At 44.3% G+C, this 23,651-nt stretch overlaps 1 protein-coding gene across 6 annotated transcripts in view; it reads left to right on the top strand.

Annotated features, from left to right (window-relative positions):
* Window positions 1-23,360, top strand: part of LOC134340967 (G protein-activated inward rectifier potassium channel 4-like) — an 82,176-nt gene extending 58,816 nt beyond the window's left edge. For 3 of the 6 annotated variants that reach the window (XM_063038626.1, XM_063038623.1, XM_063038622.1), the window contains 3 exons: window positions 8,337-8,446; window positions 14,331-15,307; window positions 22,770-23,360. In XM_063038626.1, the coding sequence (XP_062894696.1) occupies window positions 14,374-15,307; window positions 22,770-23,161 (1,326 nt within the window). In that variant the 5' untranslated portion in view covers window positions 8,337-8,446; window positions 14,331-14,373 and the 3' untranslated portion in view covers window positions 23,162-23,360. Of the gene's footprint in view, window positions 1-3,255; window positions 3,367-8,336; window positions 8,447-14,330; window positions 15,308-22,769 lie in introns of those variants that run through there. The other 3 variants (XM_063038625.1, XM_063038624.1, XM_063038627.1) reach the window with 2 other exon arrangements.
* Window positions 23,361-23,651: the final 291 nt, after the last annotated feature.

Here is a 23,651-nt window from a genome sequence, read left to right as displayed (position 1 = left end):
CTGCTTTATATTATTGGCTAGTCTGCCCTCATATTTCATCTTTTCCTTTCTTATAGCTTTTTAGTTGACTTTTGTTGGATTTTAAAAGTTTCCCAACCATCCAATTTCCCACTTACTTTTGCTACCTTATAAGCCCTTTCCTTGTCTGTCATGCAGTCTTTAACTTCCTTTGTCAGCCACGATTGCCTACCCCTGCCATTTGAGAATTTCTTCATCTGTGGGACATATCTATCCTGTGCCTTGTGAACTATTCCCCCAATTACTGCTGCCATTCTCGTCCATTCCCTTTGGAGCCTCAGGGCCAGACTCAGTGCCAGAGGCATCCCCCCCCCCCCCCACCAACAGTACTCAAAATAGAGTACTTATTGTTGAAGGCGACTGCCACAGGGGTGCTCTCCACTATCTGATGTTCTCCTTTCCCTCTCCTGACGGTCACCCATTTATCTGTCTCCTGTAGCCCCTTGGGGTGACTACAGGAGTACTACAGGACGACATCCTGTAGCTCCTGTCTATCACTGCTTCACTTTCCCTAACAAGCTGAAGGTCATCGAGCTGCAGCTCCTGTTCCCTAACCCGGTCTCTAAGGAGCTGCATCTTGATACACCTGTCACAGATGTGGCCATCAGGGAGGCTGGTAGTCTCCTGGAAATCCCACATCTGACACCCAGAACAGAAGACTGGCTCTGTAGACATACACCCTATTCTCTCAAAAGTTGAATAAAAATAAGGAATGAATTTACCTAGCCTCTGCCTGTTCTCGCCAAAGCCTTGTTTAGCCAAAGCCTTATTACTCTAACCCAAGACTAATCCGATGACATCCACTCCCACGATGACCATTCTGCCAGGCAGTATCTCTCTTTCGTAGAACCTGGGCTTTTAAAAGCTCTTTGTCGGACATGCGCGGGAACACTCCTGTAGCATCTGCGCAGTACTCCAATCAACGACTCCCATCGAAAAACTTGCTGCTTTTTCAAGCTCTTTGTCGTACCCGCGCAGGAAACCTACTGTCATGGCTGAAAGGCGATTATAGTTGGAAGGTTAATATCCAAGGATACACAATCTATCAACAAGACAGGCAGGTAGGCAGAGGAGGAGGAGTGACTCTGCTGGTTAATATGAATTCAAATCATTAGAAAGAGAAGACATAGGATCGGAACATGTAGAATCCTTGTGGGTGAAGGTAAGAAACAGCAAGGCTAAGCAGACCCTGATGGGAGACATTTACAGGCCTCCAAACAGTAGCCAGGATGTGGCCTACAAATTACTGCGGGAGATTTTAAAAAAGCATGTCAAAAAGGCATTGTTATGTTAGTCATTGGGGATTTCAATATGCAGATAGATTGTTAAAATCAAGTTGAGGCTGGATCCCAAGAGAGAGAATTTGTGGAATGCCCCTGTTACAAGAATCTCACCCCTTGTAATAATGATCAGTGAGGCACAGAGAATCTGTATTTACCAACAAGTAATTTTTATTATTTCAACTAAAAAGCACATGAGTTCATACCTGATCCACCTGTGCACTCCCTACTAGAACCCCTGACACTCCATGAACAGGCAACAAAGAGAAAAGGTATTACCCGGGAAAGGAGTGTACATTGGCCAGGTGTTCCTCGTGGTCCTGATCTCCACGTGTCCGTGGGGTCCTCCTTATCCGCGATGGTTGGTCTCTGGCTGCTGGAGAGTTATTGCTCCTGTGTTTTTGGAGCTCCTGACTCTTATACTGTTCCTCATCATTTGAACCATTGGATCTCTATCCCATTGGCTCAGGGTCACCTCACCTACCTGGGTCACCTTCTTACTGGTCATGGTACAGGGCTACAAACCAACATTGTTCCATGGCTCTTCCCACCCCAGCCTTGTGTATTTGTGTCTTTACATTCTGACTGGTCCAAACCAGTTAAATGAAGCAACCCAGAGTCCAATGAGATTAAAGCTTGCATCTTTGGTAGGTCTGGCATTTTACATAACAAGCAGCCACTCCTCTGAGAATGGTCTCAGGTTTATTGCTCTGACTAAAGTTTCCCAGAGTAAGAATCAGTTCAGAGTCCATTCCTTTTACATAGCAAATGGCTACTTGTTTGAAAATGGTCTCAGGTTTAGCAGATCATTACCTGAAGCTTCCTGTGTCCACATTCAGTTGCTCTGATTAGGTTATCCAAGAACAAGAATCAGAAGAACCACAAAAAGGGGAAAACAAAGATAACTGGCTTGTCTGCTTCCCTTGTCCTTGATCAGACTGCAGTTTCTTCTGGCCAACACCCCCGAGATGACTTTTTAGAGCAGCTCGTGGTTGAGCCCACTAGGGGATCAGCAATTCTGGATTGGGTGTTGTGTAATGAACCGGATATGATTAAGAAGCTAAAGATGAAGGAACCCTTAGGAAACAGTGATCACCCTGCAATTTGAGAGGGAGAAGCTAAAATGAGATGTATCAATATTACAGTGGAGTAAAGGGATTTACAGAGACATGAGAGAAGAGCTGGCTAAAGTTGATTGGAAGGGGATGCTGGCAGGGATGACGGCAGAGCAGCAATGGCTGGGGTTTCTGCGAGCAATTCAGAAGGTGCTGGATAGATACATCCCAAAGATGAGGAAATATTCTGAAGGCAGTATGACACAACTGTGGCTGACAAGGGAAGTCAAAGCCAATATAAAAACAAAAGAGAGGGCATATAATAGAGCACAAATTCGTGGAAAGTTAGAGGAATGGGAAATCTGTGGCATTTAAGTTTGGTAACCCAGGTCTGTACAAGAAAACCAGGTATGGCTTGCGGAGGGCAATTTCAATGCGGAGACAATTCTGAGTGATATTGGAGGCAACATTGGATGCACGACAACTGTGGCAGGGTTTGCAGGACATTACTTCCTACAAAGCGAAACCCAACAGCATGAATGGCAGTGATGCTTAATTACCAGATGGGCTCAATGCTTTCCATGCCTACTTTGAAAGAGAGAGTATAACTGCAGTTGTGAAGATCCCTGCTGCACCCAGTGAACCTGTGATCTCTGTCTCAGAGGCTGATGTTAGGCTGTCTTTAAGGAGGGTGAACCCTCACAAGATGGCAGGTCCCAATAGAGTGCCGATTGGCAATAATATCTCCTGCTTGCTGATGATCAATACTGGTGCACCTCAGGGGTGTGTGCTTAGCCCACTGCTCTACTATCTCTATATCTATGGCTGTGTGGCTAGGTATAGCTCAAATACCATCTATAAATTTGCTGATGATACAACCATTATTAAAATCTCAGATGGTGACGAGAGGGCGTACAGGAGTGAGATATGCCAACTAGTGGAGTGGTGCCGCAGCAACAACCTGGCACTCAACGTCAGTAAGATGAAAGAGCTGATTGTGGACTTCAGGAAGGGTAAGACGAAGGAACACATACCAATCCTCATAGAGGGATCAGAAGTGGAGAGAGTGAGCAGCTTCAAGTTCCTGGGTGTCAAGATCTCTAAGGATCTAAACTGGTCCCAGCATATTGATGCAGCAACAAAGAAGGGAAGACAGCAGCTTTATTTCATTAGGAGTTTGAGGAGATTTGGTTTGTCACCTAAAACACTCAAAAGCTTCTATAGATGATAGGTGTACCATGGACAGCATTCTGACAGGCTGTATCACTGGGGGGGAGGGGGGATGGTGCTATTGCACAGGACCAAAAGAAGGTACAGAAAGTTGTAAAATTAGTCAACTCCATCTTGGGTGCTAGTCTCCATAGTATCCAAGACATCTTCAAGCATTGGTGCCTCAGAAAGGTGGCATCCATTATGAAGGAGCCCCATCACCCAAGACATGCCCTTTTCTCACTGTTGCCATCAGGTAGGAGGTACAGAAGCCTGAAGGCACACACTCAGCAATTCAGGAACAGCTTCCTCCCCTCTGCCATCCGATTCCTAAATGGACATTGCACCGATGAACACTACCTCACTTTTTTTAATACATATTATTTCTGTGTTTACACTATTTTTGATCTAACTATTTAATATACATATATTTACTTACTGTAATTGATTTACTTATTTTTTCTTTCTATATTATCATGTATTGCATTGTACTGCTACTGCTAAGTTAACAAATTTCACGACACATGCCAGTGATAATAAACCTGATTCAGATTCTGAAATTTTTAAAAGCTGATAGAAGGCAACTGAAAAAAACACAGAAGGGATGAAATATGAAGGGAAGTTAGCTAATAATATCACAAATGATATAAAAAGTTTTTTTGGGGATATATAAAGAGAAAAAGAGAGGCGAGAGTAGATGTTGGACTGCTGGAAAATGGCACTGGAGAGATAGTAATGGGGGGGGGGCAAAGAAATGGCAGATGAACTGCATAAGTATATTGTATCAATGTGGAGGACACTTGTAGTATGCCAGAAGTTCAAGAGTGTCAAGGGACAGAAGGGAGGAGGCAAAGAATGGGAATAAATGGGGCGTTTTCTGGTTGGCTGCCAGTGACTAGTGGTGTGCCACAGAGGTCAGCGTTGGGACCACTTCTTTTCACATTGTATGTTAATGATTTGGATAAAGGAATTGATGGCTGTGTGGCCAAGTTTGTGGACAATTTGACGGGCAGGTAGCATTGAGGATCATGGTGTCTGTAGAAGGACTTGGACAGATTAGGAGAATGGGCAAATAAGTGGCAGATGGAATATAGTGTAGGGAAGTGCGTGGTCATGCACTTTGGCAGAGGGAATAAAGGCTGGGACTATTTTCTAAATGGGGAACAAAATCAAAATCCAGAGGTGCAGAGGGGCTTGGGAGTCCTCGTGCAGGATTCCCTTAAGGTTAACTTGCAGGTTGACCTGGTCGTAAGGAAGCCAAATGCAATGTTAGCAATCATTTCAAGGGGACTAGAATACAAAAACAAAGATGTAATGCTGAAGCATTATAAGGCATTCTTCAGACCGCACTTGGAGCAATTGTGAGCAGTTTTGGGATCCTTATCTAAGAAAAGATGAGCTGGCACTGGAGAGGGTTTAGAGGAGTTTCACGAGAATGATCCCAGGAATGGAAGGGCTAACATATGAGGAGCGTTTGATAGCTCTGGGCCTGTACTCACTGGAGTTTAGAAAAATGAATGGGGATCAGATGTGATCGAGGCAGAAGAATGAAAGGTAGCATTGCTTGTTAGGGAAAATATTACAGCAGTGCTCAGGCAGGACAGATTAGAGGGCTTGTCTACTGAGTCCTTATGGGTGGAGCTGAGAAACAGGAAAGGTATGGCCACATTAGTGGGATTGTATTACAGACCACCCAATAGTCAACGAGAATTGGAAGAGCAAATCTGCAGAGAGATAGCAGGCAACTGCAGGAAACATAAAGTTGTGGTGGTAGGGGATTTTAATTTTCCATATATTGATTGGGACTCCCATACTGTTAGGGGTCCAGATGGTTTAGAATTTGTAAAATGTGTTCAGGAAAGTTTTCTAAATCAATATATAGAGGGACCAACTAGAGGGGATGCAATATTGGATCTCCTGTTAGGAAATGAGTTAGGACAAGTGACAGAAGTCTGTGTAGGGGAGCACTTTGGTTCCAGTGATCATAACACCATTAGTTTCAACTTGATCATGGACAAGGATAGATCTGGTCCTAGAGTTGAGGTTCTTAACTAGAAGAAGGCCAAATTTGAAGAAATGAGAAAGGATCTAAAAAGCGTGGATTGGGACAGGTTGTTCTCTGGCAAGGATGTGATCGGTAGGTGGGAAGCCTTCAAAGGAGAAATTTTGAGAGTGCAGAATTTGGATGTTCCTGTCAGGATTAAAGGCAAGGTGAATAGGAATAAGGAACCTTGGTTCTCAAGGGATATTGCAACTCTGATAAAGAAGAAGAGGGAGTTGTATGACGTGTATAGGAAGCAGGGAGTAAATAAGGAACTTGAGGAGTATAAGAAGTGCAAGAAAATACTTAAGAAAGAAATCAGGAGGGCTAAAAGGAGACATGAGGTTGCCTTGGCAGTCAAAGTGAAGGATAATCCAAAGAGCTTTTACAGGTATATTAAGAGCAAAAGGATTGTAAGGGATAAAATTGGTTCTCTTGAAGATCAGAGTGGTCGGCTATGTGCATAACCAAAGGAAATGGGGGAGATCTTAAATAGGTTTTTTGCGTCTGTATTTACTAAGGAAACTGGCATGAAGTCTATGGAATTGAGGGAAACAAGTAGTGAGATCATGGAAACTGTACAGATCGAAAAGGAGGAGGTCCTTGCTGCCTTGAGGAAAATTAAAGTGGATAAATCCCCAGGACCTGACAGGGTGTTCCCTCGGACCTTGAAGGAGACTAGTGTTGAAATTGCAGGGGCCCTGGCAGAAATATTTAAACTGTCGCTGTCTACAGGTGAGGTGCCGGAGGATTGGAGAGTGACTCATGTTGTTCCGTTGTTTAAAAAAGGATCAAAAAGTAATCCGGGAAATTATAGGCCAGTAAATTTAACATCGGTAGTAGGTAAGTTATTGGAGGGGGTACTAAGAGACAGAATCTACAAACATTTGGATAGACAGGGACTTATTAGGGAGAGTCAACATGGCTTTGTGCGTGGTAGGTCATGTTTGCCCAATCTATTGGAGTTTTTTGAGGAGGTTACCAGGAAAGTGGATGAAAGGAAGGCAGTGGATATTGTCTACATGGACTTCAGTAAGGCCTTTGACAAAGTCCCGCATGGAAGGTTAGTTAGGAAAATTCAGTCGCTAGGTATACATGGAGAGGTGGTAAATTGGATTAGACATTGGCTCAAAGGAAGAAGCCAAAGAGTGGTAGCAGAGAATTGCTTCTCTGAGTGGAGGCCTGTGACTAGTGGTGTGCCACAGGGATCAGTGCTGGGTCCATTGTTATTTGTCATCTATATCAATGATCTGGATGATAATGTGGTAAATTGGAACAGCAAATTTGCTGATGATACAAAGATTGGAGGTGTAGTAGACAGTGAGGAAGGTTTTCAGAGCCTGCAGAGGGACTTGGACCAGCTGGAAAAATGGGCTGAAAAATGGCAGATGAAGTTTAATACTGACAAGTGTGAGGTATTGCACATTGGAAGGACAAACCAATGTAGAACATACAGGGTTAATGGTAAGACACTGAGGAGTGCAGTGGAACAGAGGGATCTGGGAATACAGATACAAAATTCCCTAAAAGTAGCGTCACAGGTAGATAGGGTCGTAAAGAGAGCTTTTGGTACATTGGCCTTTATTAATCGAAGTATTGTGTATAAGAGCTGGAATGTTATGATGAGGTTGTATAAGGCATTGGTGAGGCCGAATTTGGAGTATTGTGTTCAGTTTTGGTCACCAAATTACAGGAAGGATATAAACAAAGTTGAAAGAGTGCAGAGAAGGTTTACAAGGATGTTGCCAGGACTTGAGAAACTCAGTTACAGAGAAAGGTTGAATAGGTTAGGACTTTATTCCCTGGAGCGTAGAAGAATGAGGGGAGATTTGTTAGAGGTATATAAAATTATGATGGGTATAGATAGAGTGAATGCAAGCAGGCTTTTTCCACTGAGGCAAGGGGAGAAAAAAACCAGAGGGCATGGGTTAAGGGTGAGGAGGGAAAAGTTTAAAGGGAACATTACGGAGGGCTTCTTCACACAGAGAGTGGTGGGACTATGGAATGAACTGCCAGACGAGGTGGTAAATGCATGTTCTTTTTTAACACTTAAGAATAAATTGGACAGATACATGAATGGGAGGTGTATGGAGGGATATGGTCCATGTGTAGGTCAGTGGGACTGGGCAGAAAATGGTTCGGCACAGCCAAGAAGGGCCAAAAGGCCTGTTTCTGTGCTGTAGTTTCTATGGTTTCTATCTCATTGAAATCTATCGAATATTGAAAGGTCTGGATAAAGTGGATAGAGAGAGGATGTTTCCTTTTCTGGGAGAGCCCAGCACCAGACTCAGGAATGAGGGACGTCTATTTAGAACAGAGGTGAAGAAAATTTCATTAGCCAGAGCGTGTTGAATCTGTGGAAGTCATTGCCACAGATGGCTGTGCAGGCCAAATCATTGGGTATATTTAAGGTGGAGGTTGATAGGTTCTTGATTAATCAGGGCATCAAAGGTTATGGGGAAAAAGTAAGAGAATGGGGTGAGAGGGATAATAAATCAGCCATGATGGGATAGAGGAGCAGATGTGACAGGCCGAATGGCCTAATTCTGCTCCTCTATCTTCTGGTGTGAATGGTTTTATCAGTATTGATGTCAGCTGTGAGGAGAACAGGCAGCATGTCCCTACAGCCTGTTGACCTTCACCAGTTCATCATCTGCCAACTATGGTGTGATACTTCACCACTGCTTGTCCTGATGAGTGTTTCCAGCATTCTCTTGCTCTCTTTTATTTCAGATTTGCAGAGTCTGAAGGATCTTGCCTAAGTACCGTCAGGAAGAGGGCGAACCTCACCAGTGCTGACGAGTTGACCCTGCTCTTTGCCCCCTGGATTATTGTATGTCAGGGTGAGTAATATAACGAAACTCCCAAGGTCCTGCAGCGAGATCAGGGAACCACACACATTACCTGATCAAACTTTGGGATTAAACTTTCTTAGGATCAACTTTATTTGCCATATACCTTTACATGTATTAAGAATTTGCTGTGGTGTGTTGTTCAGGGCATGACCTGCAACAAAAAACAACAACATGCAACAATTATAAAGCATAAAGAATGGATCACCATCACTGGTGTTGAGAGAAAATCAGCGAGGGGCAGAACACACCCCTGTGGCGCATCAGTGCTGAGTGAGAAGATGTAGAGCTGTGCTTTCCTCACATACTGCCTCCAGTGGAGAGGAGTTTTGTGAACCTCCTGCAGATGGGACTTGGTACTGGCAACAACTCAACCCAGGTGCAAAGGAAAGGCAGACTCTGTCACAGTGATCGCTGGCAACGACTTAACCCAGGTACGAAGGAATAGCAGGTTCCCCATTTAGAGGCGGAAAGAATGTCATACATAAGAATTCCAACAGAGCATCGGTGGCACAACTGAGCGACACCTCGAAACAAATCATTCTCAACACAAGGACTCCACCAACAGTGCTAATCGAGAGTTTGAATTAAATAATCATAGAAAGCTGAAAACTTGTGCCCGTCACAATTAACTTGACAATATTAAGCAGAAAGCTCAAGAACTGAACGACTGTAGTTCATGCAACAAGAGTAAATGCAGGTGCTCGAGAAACCTAGAAGCCCAATGTTCAATGGCTTGCCGCAGAGACACGCAAGGCCTACCTCCCTCATTAAGGCCAGCGCCTGACAACCCAAGGAGCCCAGGGGACCTAGAGACTGGTCTGGAAAACCCAGAACAGACCTGATGCTCTCAAGACAGGACTGGAAAGCCTAGAACAGCGCAGATAACTCAGGAACATGGCGCATATAACTTGGAGACACTGCATAAAATAATTCAAAAGCACTACGCATATAACTCGGGAATATTGCATATAGCTCGTAAACATTGCGCATAGCTTGGAAATATCACGCATATAACTTGAAAACACTGTGCTTATAACTCGGGAGTATTGCGCATATAACTCGGGAACATTGCTTATAGTTTGGAAACATTGCATTTAGCTCAGAAAAATTGCAAACAGCTCGGAAACATTGTGCATGTAACTCCAAAGCATTGCAAATAGCTCATAAACTTTGCACTTAGTCCGGAAACTTTGCATTTTAGCTCGGAAAAATTGCATTTAATTCAGAAACTTTGCATATCGATCGGAAACATGGCAAATAGCTTGGAAACGTTGCAAATAGATTGCAAGCATTGCAAATAGCTTGGAAATATTGCAATTAGCTTGGAAACACTGCATATAGATCATAAGCATTGCAAATAGCTCGGGAACATCGCATGTAGCTCGGAAATACTGCAAATAGCTCATAAATATTGCAACGAGCTTGGAAACATTGCAAATAGCTTGGGAACATTGCATATAGATCGCAAACATTTCATGTTGCTCGGAAGCCTTGCATGTAGCTCAGAAACTTTGAATACCACGGGAGTCCTTATGAACCTTGTCGACCCAGAGGAACTCAGAAAAAGTCTTCAACATATACTGGAGAAGCTCATCCAGTCTATTCTGGAGAAGCTATGAGCGCAACAGAAACACCCGAATGGTATGTTGCCTCCCTGGTGCCAGGGTCAGGGATACCTTGGATTGGGTCCATGGCTTTCTCAAGGGCGAGGGTGAGCAGCCAGAAGTCTAGGTACATATTGGCACCAATAATATATGTAGACAAGGTGAGGAGGTCCTGAAGAGAGATTTTAGGGAGCTAGGTAGAAAACTGAGAAACAGGACCTCCTGAGTAGTAATCTCTGGATTGCTGCCTGTGCCACGCACCAGTGAGGGTAAGAATAGGATGATTTGGCAGGTAAATGTGTGGCTGAGGAACTGCTACAGGGGGAAGAAGTTCAGATTTATGGATCATTGGGATCTCTTCTGGGGGAGGTATGACCTGTACAAAAGGGATGGGATGCACCTGAACACGAGGGGTTCCAATATCCTTGTGGGCAGGTTGGCTAGAGTTGTTCGGGTGGGTTTAAACAAATTTGATAGGGTGATGGGAACTGGAGTGATAATGCTGAAAATGAGGTAGTTGGTTTTCAAACAAACACAGGCAATGTGTAGGTGAGACTGCTAGCAAGAAGAGGCTTTTGATGGTGTAAAATTGCAGTCAATGGGATGAGTTGCAATGTAAAAGATAGACAAAATCAAAAAGGGTGAATACAGGACTGAAGGAGTTATACTTGAATGCATGCAGTATACAGAATAAGGTAGATGAACTTGCAGCACAGTTACAGATTGGCATGTATGATGTTGTAGGCATCACTGGATCATGGCTGAAAGAAGATTAGCGCTGGGAGCTGAAAGTCCAAGGATACACTTTGTATTAAAAGGACAGGCAGCAAGGCAGAGGGGGCGGTGTTGCTCTGTTGGTTAAAAATGAAATCAAATCATTAGAAAGAGGAGATATAGGTGGGAAGGTGTTGAATCATTGTAGAAAGAGCGAAGGAACTGCAAGGGTAAAAAGACCCTGATGGGTGTTATATACAGACCCCAAAACAGTAGTAAGGATGTCATCTAAAAATTACAATGGGAGATAGAAAATGCATGCCAAAAGGACAATGTTACAATAGTCACAGAGAATTTCAATATGCAAGTAGATTGGGGAAAATCAAGCTGGTGTTGCATTCTAAGAGGAGGATTTTCTAGAGTGCCTACAAGATGGCTTTTTAAAGAAGCTCATGTTTGAGCCCACTAGGGGATCAGCTATTCTGGATTGGGTGTTGTGCAATGACCAGAACTGATTAAGACTTTAAGGTAAAAGAACCCTCAGGGACAAATGATCATAATATGATCGAATTCACCCTAAACTTGAGAAGGAGAAGCTAAAGTCAGATGTATCAGTATTATGGTGGAGTAAAGGGAATTACAGAGGCATGAAAGAGGAGTTGGCCAGAACTGATTGGAAAAGAACACTGGCAGGGATGATGGCAGAGCAGCAATGGCTGGAATTTCTGTAAGCAATTTGGAAGGGACAAGATATCTACATCCCAAACAGGAAGAAGTATTCTAAAGGCAAGATGACACAACCTTAACTAACAAGAGAAGTCAAAGCCAACATAAAAGCCAAAGAGAGGGCATATAATGGAGCAAAAATTAGTGGGAAGTTAGAGGATTGGGAAGCTTTTAAAAACCAACAGGAGGCATCTGAAACGACATTAAGAAAGTAAAGATGAAATACAATAGTAAGCTAGCCAATAATATTAAAGAGACTACCAAAAGTTTTTTCAGGTACATGAAGTGTAAAAGAGAGGCGAGAGTGGATATCGGACCGCTGGAAAACAATGCTGGAGAGGTAGTAATAGGGGACAATGAAATGGCAGATGAACTGAATAAGTATTTTGCATCAGTCTTCACTATGGAAGACAGTAGCAGTATGGTGGAGGCTCCTGGTGTCATGAAATGTCTGAAGTTACTATTACTAGGGAGAAGGTTCTTGGGAAACTGAAAAATCTGAAGGTAGATATGTCACCAGGACCAGATAGCATACACCCCAGGGTTCTGAAAGAGGTGGCTGAAGAGATTGTGGAGGCATTCGTAGTGACCTTTCAAGAATCACTAGATTCTGGAATGGTACCTGGGGACTGGAAAATTGCAAGTGTCAGAAGGGAGAGAGACTGAAGAAAGGAAATTATAGGCCAGTTTGTCTGACCTCAGTGGTTGGGAAGATGTTGGAGTTGATTGTTAAGGATGTGGTTTCAGGGTACTTGGAGGCACATGATAAAATAGGCTGTGGTCAGCAAGGTTTCCTCAAGGGAAGATCTTGCCTGACAAATCTGTTGGAATTCTTTGAAGCAATAATAAGTAGTATAGACAAAGGAGAATCGGTTGATGCTGTGAACTTAGGTTTTCAGAAGGTCTTTGACAAAGTGCCACACATGAGGCTGCTTAACAAGCCCATGGTATTACAGGAAAGATTCTAGCACGGATAAAGCAGTGGCTGATTGGCAGGAGGCAAAGAGTGGGAGTAAAGGGAGCTTTTTCTAGTTGGCTGCCGGTGACTAATGGTGTTCCACAGGGGTTTGTGTTGGGACTGATTCTTTTTACACTATATATGAGTGACTTGGATGATGGAATTGATGGCATTGTTGCGAAGTTTGCAGACGATACAAAGATAGGTGGAGGGGCAGGTAGTTTCGAGGAAGTACAAAGGCTACAGAAGGACTTGGACAGATTAGGAGAATGGGCAAAGAAATAGCAGGTGGAATAGAATGTTGGGAAGTGTATGGTCATGCACTTTGGTAGAAGAAATGAAACGGCTGACTATTTTCTAAATAGAGAGAAAATACAAAAATCTGAGGCACTAAAGGACCTGGGAGTCCTTGTACAGGATTCCCTCAAGATTAATTTTCAGGTTGAATCTGTGGTGAGGAAGGCAAATGCGATGTTAGCATTCATTTCAAGAGGACTAGAATATAAAAGCAAAGATGTAATGTTGAGACTTTATAAGGCACTGGTGAGGCCTCACTTGGAGTATTGTGAACAGTTTTGGGCCCCTTATCTTAGAAAGGTTGTGCTGACATTGAAGAGGGTTCAAAGAAGGTTCATGAAAATTATTCCAGGATTGAAAGGTTTGTCGTATGAGGAGTGTTTGATGGCTCTGGGTCTGTATTCACTGGAATTCAGAAGAATGAGGGGTGACCTCATTGAAACCTATTAAATGGTGAAAGGCCTTGTTAGAGTGGATGTGGAGAGGATGTTTCCTGTGGGGGGAGAGTCTCAGACCAGAGGACACAGCTTCAGGATAGAGGGGTGTCCTTTTAGAACTGAGATGAGGAGGAATTTCTTTAGCCAGAGAGTGGTGTATCTATGGAATTCTTTGCCACAGGCAGCTGTGGAGGTCAATTTTTTATGTACATTTAAGGCAGAGGTTGATAGATTCTTGATTTGTCAGGGCATGAAGGGATATGGGGGGAAGGCAGGAGATTGGGGCAGAGAGAGGAATTGGATCATCCATGATGAAATGGCGAAGCGGACATGATGGACCAAATGGCCTAATTCTGCTCCTATATCTTATGGTCTTATGGAACGTAGACTCAGGGCACGTGAAATGTAGACACGGGACACAAGGTGAGAAAAAAAGGCATCCATGTCTCCAGCCAACTAATTTCCAATCTGCTGTAGAAGCTCCACTGGGTTCGTTGATGTCATAGTGCAAAGACCAGTCCAGGTGAGGGGGAACAGCAGACTCCCCATGTCGAGATGGAAATGAGAGGTTATTCAGAGCATCTGTAACACGACTGAGCGGCACTGTGAGACAAATCATTCTCAACACAAGGACTCTGCTAACAGTGCTAATCAAGAGTCCAAATTAAATAAACATTGAAAACAGAAAACCCATGCCCATCACAATTAACTCGATAAGATTAAACAGAAAGCACGAGGGTTTAACAACTCAGGTTAATACAACAATAAGTTAGTACTGGTGCTCAAAAAACCTAGAAGCCCAATGCTCCATAGCTTGCCACGAAGGCCTGCAGGGGTCATGACAGGTACGTTAAATTTGGAGAGGTTCTCTTGCAGCAGTTCAGAGATGATGGTATTGAAGGCTGAACTGAAATCAGATGGGTTGGGTACTGGGCTGATGCAATAGTAAAATGGAAAGTTGTCAAGCCTTCTGTGTCCTCCACAAAAAAATTGATCCAAAGTGTTTCACCCTAGTAATCTCACCTCCCCAGGAAATGGCCGTAATCAGACTTACTTTGGTAACATTTTTCCTTTATCTTTTCAACATATTCTGCTGCTATACAATTTTACAGACAAGAATTGATTCTTTATTTCAGGTTTTCATATTGAAGTGCAATCAGGAATTGTAGTAACTACAGAATGGCAGGAGATTCTCGAATCCTCCCCAGTAAGGACATGGACATTCAGGCAACAATAAGAGAAGCAAAGAAGTTGCCGAAACAAGCACGTGACAGTGTGTTAGCCACAGACAGGACCAGGCTCCTCACTGAGCCAAAGAAACTCAAGCAAAGGTACGTTGACAAGGATGGGAAATGTAACGTCCATCATGGGAACGTGCAGGAGACCTACCGATACTTCAGTGACCTCTTCACCACTCTTGTGGATCTCAAGTGGCGGTTTAATCTTTTAATCTTCACGTTGGTCTTTACTGTTACCTGGCTATTCTTTGGCTTCATTTGGTGGTTGATAGCCTATATCCGAGGAGATCTGGACCATCTGGGAGACCCAACATGGACCCCGTGTGTGGATAATTTGAATGGGTTTGTGTCAGCTTTTTTGTTTTCAATCGAAACTGAAACAACTATTGGCTATGGACACAGAGTTATAACGGAGAAGTGCCCGGAAGGGATTATCTTGCTCTTGATCCAGGCAATCTTGGGATCCATTGTTAACGCCCTAATGGTAGGGTGCATGTTTGTGAAGATCTCTCAGCCAAAGAACCGGGCTGAGACGCTGATGTTTTCGCACCGCGCAGTGATCTCTCTCCGAGACGAGAAGCTGTGTCTCATGTTCCGAGTTGGAGATCTTCGCAACTCGCACATTGTGGAGGCCTCCATTCGAGCCAAGCTCATCAAATCTAGACAGACCAAAGAGGGCGAGTTCATCCCCCTGAACCAGACTGACATCAATGTGGGCTTTGACACTGGAGATGATCGCCTCTTCTTGGTGTCCCCACTGATCATTTCTCATGAAATAAACGAGAAAAGTCCTTTCTGGGAGATGAGCCGAAGTCAGCTGGAGCAGGAAGACTTTGAGATTGTTGTGATCCTTGAAGGCATGGTGGAAGCAACAGGTAGAGTCTAAATTTAATGTGTTTCCTTGGCAGGTTTCCAGAGTCGAGGCTGCCCAGCTTTGGTTGGTAGGGAAGTGTGGGTACAGTGTGTCACCGGCCAGATAGGTTCATTGGTCATTGTAAATTGTCCTGTGATTAGGTTAGGGTTAATCGGGATTGTGGGGTTGCTGGGGAGGCTTGGTTCAAAGTGCCGGAAGAGCCAAATCCATGCTGTATTTAAATAAAATGAATAAATAAGCCCTAAAAAGTCAGTGGAGGTGGAACATCCAGGAAGGTGAATGTTAGCCAATTCCAGCATTCCCTAAACTACACCAGAGTCTCATTTGTCACGAGCCAATGTGCAGCATGCCATCTGCCCCGTTGATGGAGGGTCCACTTGAATCCTGACGCAAGCATAAAGAACTGGGGGAACAGAGGCCGATGTCGTTTTAGTGGAGGGGAACAGACAGGTTCTTTGTGAGTCGAAACGTTGCTGGAGTTCTGGTGTATATAGCACACCTGCACTGCAGGTTTGGCCCATTACAAAATGGTCAGTGATTCCTCACTCAATTTGCAGAGTGCCGGATGTGCATATTGAAGCCAGTGATCTCCTTGTCTGCTCAATAGAGCAGATCACTCTTCGGATCGGACTGGAAGGCCCAGTTCCTTCCCCTAACTGCGCACAACTGCTCGCGCCCCATCCCTTCCCGGGGAGCAAGTTCCTGTCTGCTCTCTCAGTCTTCCCGAAGGTCACAGGGCAGGACTCTATGCACTACTCGTATACATCCCCAGGGGAGTGGCACTACCGAGCTCCTTCACTGTCTGTCCCGTTTGCTGGAGTTGTTAAAGTGCTGCGCAAATGCAAGTCCTTGTTTCTGTAAAACTAACGCAGATCCCCCACGGGTCAGGCCGTCTGGGGTTAAGGTGATACAGAGTTAACATTTCAGACCAATGACCCACCGTCAGGATATGATTTTAAACTTAAAGTTCAGACCAAGGGTCATTGATCTGACACATCAACCGTGTTTCTCTCTCCACAGATACTGCCTGACCTGCTGAGTGTTTCCAGCATTTTCTGTGTTTATTTCAGGTTCCCACCATTTGCACTTCAGGTCCTTTTTCTCTGCAGATGTAACTCAGTCAAATAATTAGAGTAGAGAACAATTATGCATGAGGGGCTCTCTGAAAGGTCAGGTACTTTGAGCAGTCCTGCAGTAATTGAGGGAATGCATTAGCCGGGAAGCAAGTAAAGGACTACATCAGTTATGCTGACACAGACACAGCTTACCAACACTGCTCTGTTTTCAGGGGTGAGCAAATACTCAGTGTTACAAATCTCTAATTACCTGGGTATTGTTTCATGCGCACCCGAGATAACAGCTCTCAGGCAGGTCACTGGCACCCTCTGCCCTCCTTCTGACCAGAACATCCTCATCTGACAGAAATGCCATCCAGTTCTATTAATTCATTATCACAGTGCGTTGAGGTAGTACAAGGTAAAACGATAACAGAAAGCAGAGTAAAGTGTAACAGCTCCAGAGAGAGTGCAGTGCAAGCAGATAATAAGGTGAAAAGCCATAACAAGGTAAATTGTGAGGTTACGAGTCCATTTTATTGTACTAGGAAACCATTCAATTGTCTTACACCAGTGGTTTGAAGCTGCCCCTGAGCCTGGTGGTACATGCTTTCTGGTTTTTGTATCTTTTGCCTGATGAGAGAGGGAGAAGTGAGAATGTTTGGGGTGGGTGGGTTTGATTATGTTGGATGCTTCAACAAGGCAGTGAGAAGTGAAGGCAGAGTCCAGTTTAGCTCCTTATAATCCTTCGACACCAATCTCCCCACAAACACAGTTCGGCCACAGCCCTGGAAGAAATGTGGGGTAATTATACTCGGGGTGCAGTTGCTCTCAGAGGCCTGGCATCTGCAGATCACGGCAGCCACCGCCACCCCCCACTGATCACTTTGTTACTGAACTGCCACCTTGGACTCTCCTGATCCTTTTGCTACCTTTCCCAGCACATTTCCAGTCTCACAGTGGCTGTCTGCTTCAGCTGCTGCCGTGGTCAGCCCAGAGCCAGCATGAAGCAGGCAGTCTGTTCATTCCTCCAGTTCATTTCCAGGGTGCTGGGATGCTGGAACGTGCTGCTTCTGAGGGCACTAGCCTAACTACTGTGCCACCCTTGGTTTCCTTTATGCCATGAACTGACCTCACCTAGTCTACACATGACTCCAGACTAATGTGGTTGACTCTTTGGTACAGAAATGCTGGAAATACTTCACAGGTCAGTCAGTCTCTGTGGGGAGAGAAGCAAGGTTCATCTTTCAGGATGATGACCTTTCACCAGAACTAGCTAGCCCTTAAATGCCTCCTCAGTTCAGGAGCAATGAGGGATGCTCAGTAAACACTGGCATGGTCAGTGAGGTAAATAAAGTTTGTCAGTGGGAGCCACAACAATACTTCACCAGCTTGAATCACACTCAATACAATACAAGACAGATCTCTACTCTAAACCCCCACACCATCCACAGCCACATCAGGTCTGTGATGGGATACTGTCCTCTCTGAGAGAATGTTTCCCCCCCATGGCACTGCCACCTAATGGCTCAGCACCATCCACAACAAAGCTGCCTGTTTGATCTGCTCTTCATCCACCATATTAAATGTTCACTCCTCCATCACTGGTGCCAGTTGTCAGCAGAGGTTACCATCAACAGAATCACTCTGGCAGTCCACCAGGACCTCTTTAACAGCACCTTCCAGGCACCTGCACGGTCTGCCACCTGGAAAAACAAAAGGAGCAGGTACATGGAAAAAAACATCTGTTCACACACCGTCCAGACTCCTTAATGTATCATCCTTCCTTCTTTATCACTGGCCTAAACACTGCAACACTACCCAACAGACCCTTAGAAATGCTTCAACAACACGGATTGCGGTGTATCAAGAAGGCAGCTCATCCCCATCCTCTCAGTTAGGAATGGCCTTGCAGACATTGCTTGCTTCCATCCCATAAATGACTTGGGATGTTTTGGTTGCAGAACCAATCATCTCACTTCCAAACAAGAGAAGATCTGCAGATGCTGGAAATCCGAGCAACACACACATTGCTGGAGGAACTCAGCCAGCTAGGTCGCATCGGTGGAAAAAAGTACAGTCGATGTTTGGGCCTGAAACATCAACTGTACTCTTTTCCATAGATGCTGCCTGGCCTGCTGAGCTCCTCCAGCATTTTGTGTGTGTTGATCTCACTTCCAACGCATCTCGGCCTCAGGGCAGCGTCCTAGACCCAACCCTTTTTATCAACGGCCTTCCTTCCATCACAATGTCAGGACTGGGATGTTCACTGATGTACAATTCCTGTACATTGTAGCAGCTCATTCCCGCTTTGAACAAGAACTGACAACATTTAGACGTGGGCTGATAAATGCAAGTAATATCCACATCACATGTGTGTCAGGCAGTGACTCTCTTTAACAAGACAGCAGAAATCTACCCTTGACATTCTCAGGCATTATTACTGCCCGTGAATGTCAATGGTCATTGACTTCAGGAAGGGGGTGATGTGCATGCTTCTGTTTATATCAATGGTGCTGAGGTCAAGAGGGTTGAGAGTTCCAAGTTCCTAAGAGTGAACATTGTCAATAGCCTGCCCTGGTCCAACCGTGTTGACACCATGGCCAAGAAAGCTTGCCAATGCCTCCAGTTCCTCAGGAGGCTAAAGAAATTTGGCATACCCCCTTTGGCCCTTACCAATTTTTATCGATGCACCATAGAAAGCTTCCTATCCGGATGCATCATGACTTGGTATTATAACTGCTCCTGCTGTAATCACAAGAAACTTCAGAGAATTGTGGACTCGTCTCAGCAATTCACAGAAACCAGCCTCACCGCCATGGACTCTGTCTACACCTCTGCCTCAATAAAGCAGCTAACATAATTAAAGACCCCAACCACCCCAGATGTCCTCTCTTCTCTCCCCTCCTATTGCACAGAAAGTACAAAAGCCTTAAAGCATGTATCACCAGGCTCAAGGACAGCTTCTCTCCTGCTGTTAGAAGATGATTGAACGTTTCTCTAGCATGATTCTTGTCCTCACAATCTATCCTGTTGTGATCATGCATCTTACTGCCTACCTGCACTGCACTTTCCCTGTAACTGTAAGGGAAAGGTAGGAGGTATTGTACTGTTAGTCAAGGATTGCATTACTTCAGTATTGAGAGAGGATATCCTAAAAGGCTCCTCAAACAAGAACACGTTTAAAGAAGTTGCAAAAAACAGGAATTTGACAGGTATAGGGAACTAATCTGAGGGGCAGGTTTTTCACACAGAGGGTGGTGATATATGGAACGGGCTACTAAAAGAAATCGTAGAGACAGGTTTAACTACATTTGGGCAGGTGCATGGATTGGAAAGGTTTGGAAGGGTATGGGCCAAATGTGGGCAAATCGGATTAGCTTAATTTGGAAGTTTAGTCAGCATGAGCAAGTCGGGCTGAGTAGCCTGTTTCCACATGTACAAATTGATTAATCTCTCTGAATCTATGACTAATAACAGCAAAAGCCCTTCAGGACTAGGAAAGTCCAGGACAGCATTTGAAAAGAAAAATATGAAGGCAAAGAGGGGTCACAAAAAATCACTGGCAGACGGGATTAAAACACATCTAAAGACATTCCATAAATATATTAAGGGCAAAGTGGGGTGACACAGTAGCATAGTTGCTAGCACAACACTTTACAGTACCAGAGCCCCCGGTTCAATTCCTGCCGTTGCCTGTAAGGAGCTTATACGTTCTCCTTGTGATTGCGTAGGCTTCTTCCCACGGTCCAAAGACATACTGGTTGGTAGGTTAATTGTTCATTGTAAATTATCCCGTGATTAGGCTCAAGTGAAATCAGGGGTTAAATCAAAGGGCCGGAAGGGCCTGTTTCACACTGTATCTCAATAAATAAATAAATCCCCGGGAAAAAGTGGAGCCCACAGGGAAAATATGGCAATCTGTATGTGGAGCCTGAAGGGATAGGTGAGGTCCTAAATGAATACTTTTTCATTTATATTCACATAGGAAACTGACTCTGTAGTTGGAGAATTCAGCAGTGGAGAAGGTGAAAGTCTAGTACAGGTTTCCATAAATCAAGAGGATGCACTCCGTGTCTTGGTGTGTGTAAGTGGGGTAAATCCGCAGGACTGGATGGGATTTTTAAAACTTTGCTGGAACAAGCAATGTGCCAGATGACTGAAGAACAGTAAACAAGGTCTAACTACAGACCTGTGAGCCTAGCATCAGTGGTAGAGAAGATACTGGAAACAAATTCTGAGGGACAGGGTTAATGATCACTTGGAAAGGCAGGGAACATCCAGAGACAGCCAGCATGAATTTGTCAAGGCACATCCTGTCTGACCAATTTGATGGAAATCTTTGAAGAGGGAACAAAGTGTATCAGTGAGGACAGGCCAGTAGATGTGATTTACATGAATTCAATAATGAGACTGGTTCAGAATATTAGAGTCCAGAGCAGGTTTGCAAAACAGATCCAAAATTGGCTTGGCAATAGGAGACAGAGGATAATGGTAGAGAGCTGTTTTGTGATTAGATGTCTGTGACTAGTGATTTCAGTGCTGGGACCCTTGCTGTTTGTCAATGACTTGGATGCAGGTGTGGGAGACATGATCAATTAATTCCCAGATGACACAAAGATTGGCAATGCTGTTGATATTACAAAAGGTAGACACAGGCTTCAGAGAGATATTGATGAGTTAGTTAAATGGGCTGAAAAATGGATGGTGGAGTTTAATCCAGGTAAACGTGAGGTGATGTTTTTGGGTACACTAATGAGGCAGGTACACACATCATAAATGGTGGGTGTTAGGAACAGAGGGACTTTGCAGTAGATGGTTGAAGGTGACAACACGGTAGATAATGTGATTAAGAATGCATATAGAATATTGGCCTTCATCAGTCAGGGCATTGATAAGGGAGTTACGCTTCAACTTTATAAATGCTTGGTCAGCTGGAGTTCTGGTCACCAAGGTATAGGAAGGATGTGATACCACTGGTGAGGGTGCAGAGGAAATTCACTAGGATGTTGTCTGGAATGGAGTATTTCATTTATGAAGAAATGTTGAAGGGACTGGATCTATTCTGAAGTGGATCCAGTTAAGAGCGAACATGATTGAGGTATATAATAAAAATTATAAGGGCTGTAGATAGAGTACACTGCACAAATCTTTTTTCCCAGATTAGGGTAGATAAAATTAGAGGGCATAGATTTAGGATAAGGGGCAAGAGTTTCAGAAAGGGGATTTGAGGAGGACTTCTTCATGCAGAAGTTAAAGCGTTCATCTAGTGATTTGAAGGTCTCTAGTTCAAGCCTCAGCTGTGGAGTGGAGCCTCACACAGACTTCCAATCTGCACCTTGTAAGGCATGAAAATGCCCGACGCAGGCCTCTCATGGTCTGAGTCGACGTTCCCTCCCCCCTTCACCCAGAAAGTGCTGAGTACTTGGAATGAACTGCCTGAGAGAGTGGTTGAAGCTGGATCATTTTCATCATTCTAAAGGTGTCTGAATGAGCACTTGAATCATTTGGACCTGGAAGGTTCTGGGCTAAGTACTGGAAGATGGGGTGAATACAGATGGGTGGTCACTTGTCAGTGTGAAAAAGATGGGCTAAAAAGACAACAGGCACAAGTCCCGATGAAGGGTCTCGGTCCAAAACATCCACTGTTTATTCCTCTCCATAGGTGCTCCCTGACTTGCTGAGCTCCTCCAGCATGTTGTGTGTGTTGCTCAACTTTTTCAGCATCTGCAGAATCTCTTGTGTCAATGATTGGGCTGAAGGACCTACTTCCATGCGGTATGACTCCATGAACAATAACTGCCGAGCTTAACTGCCAACACCAACATCACAAACATAAACCATGCACAGGGAAAGCAGCCCAGTACTACCACTGTTCAACGGGGCAGTATAAAACTGAACAAGATAACAGACACAGGTCAGGGAGGCACTTCAAAGCTTGTCACAAGTACAAAGTCAATTTATTATCAAAGTACATATACGTCACCATATACAACCCTGAGATTCAACAGCTGTTGAGTTGTAGTTACTGATATGCTGTGTGGCAAACACTGCAGACAATTACTTCAGGGCAACTTCCCCCAAACAGCAGCAGGTTAAGTGATGTTCATTGAGGATCTAATAATGACCAGCACCACAGAGAAATATCCCCTGCTCTTCCAATAATGGTCAGGGCATTTTTATATTCACACAGAGTGTGTGCCAGTTTAATCACATCCTTCAGCATTCAGCAGTTGCTCAGTCTGGTACGGGACTTAGTGACCAATGTGTGTGTGCTAGACCATTGGCTTTCGCAGTGAGGGTTGACACTGAACCCTGGTAACGTGTACGTATCACCACGTATAGTATACAAGTCACACTCGTGTCTGCCGTTGTGCATTCCCCTAATACAATGTGCTTTCTCAACAGGAATGACCTGTCAGGCCAGAAGCTCATACTCAGAATCCGAAGTTCTTTGGGGACATCGGTTCACTCCAGTGCTAACTCTTGAGAAGGATTTCTATGAAGTAGATTACAACAGCTTCCATGAGACTTATGAAACCAACACCCCAAGCTGCAGTGCTAAAGAATTGGCTGACATGCTGAGGGCAGGCCGAGCATTGGCCGAGCTATCTTTGCCAAACCTGCCCAATGAGGTGGCAGCCAACAATACTGGTGAAGAAGAAGAAGACTTTAAAGCAACCAGCCCCACGGCCAAAGCAGAGGACTCGGAACCTTTCTCCCCAGCTGAAGACTCAGAGTACTGCACAGGGTTCTCAGCTCAATTTATACAAGGCCTTGAAGAAGCACAGAAACTCTAGGGTAGCCTGACTCCAGTAAGCTGTGTGGTTCATCCAGTTGCCACTATCTGTCACCGGCTGTTAAACAAGCAATTAACTATGTAAGCAGGACTGAATTTGAGATATGTATAGGAGATTCTCAATATTAGCCCATGGTGTTCAGTGTGGATCAGAGTTAGAGGGCTGGTATCATTTGTATATAAAAGAATAAACATCACCATTCACGCTATTGCAGTCTGCTTATTGCTGTTACATATGTTGCATCTTTGTAATATTTGCCTTTGGGCAATTACCCTTGGCACAAAGTATATATTAGAGGGAAAGTAAAGAGCTATTTGACCATGCTCACTCTGAAAGCAGCAGAAGCCTTATTCAGGGGTATTGTTATTGGTTTACTATTATCACACGTACACATATACAGCGTCTGCATGCCATCCAGGCAGGTTATGCCATACATAATTATACTGAGGTAGTAAAAAGAATGCAGAATATAATGTTGCAGTTACACTGC

This window comes from Mobula hypostoma, chromosome X2, assembly GCF_963921235.1.
Source record: "Mobula hypostoma chromosome X2, sMobHyp1.1, whole genome shotgun sequence".
In the NCBI taxonomy this organism is placed as follows: domain Eukaryota; kingdom Metazoa; phylum Chordata; class Chondrichthyes; order Myliobatiformes; family Myliobatidae; genus Mobula; species Mobula hypostoma.
Note: the sequence above shows the minus strand (reverse complement) of the source record. Positions and strands in the feature narration are given on the sequence as shown.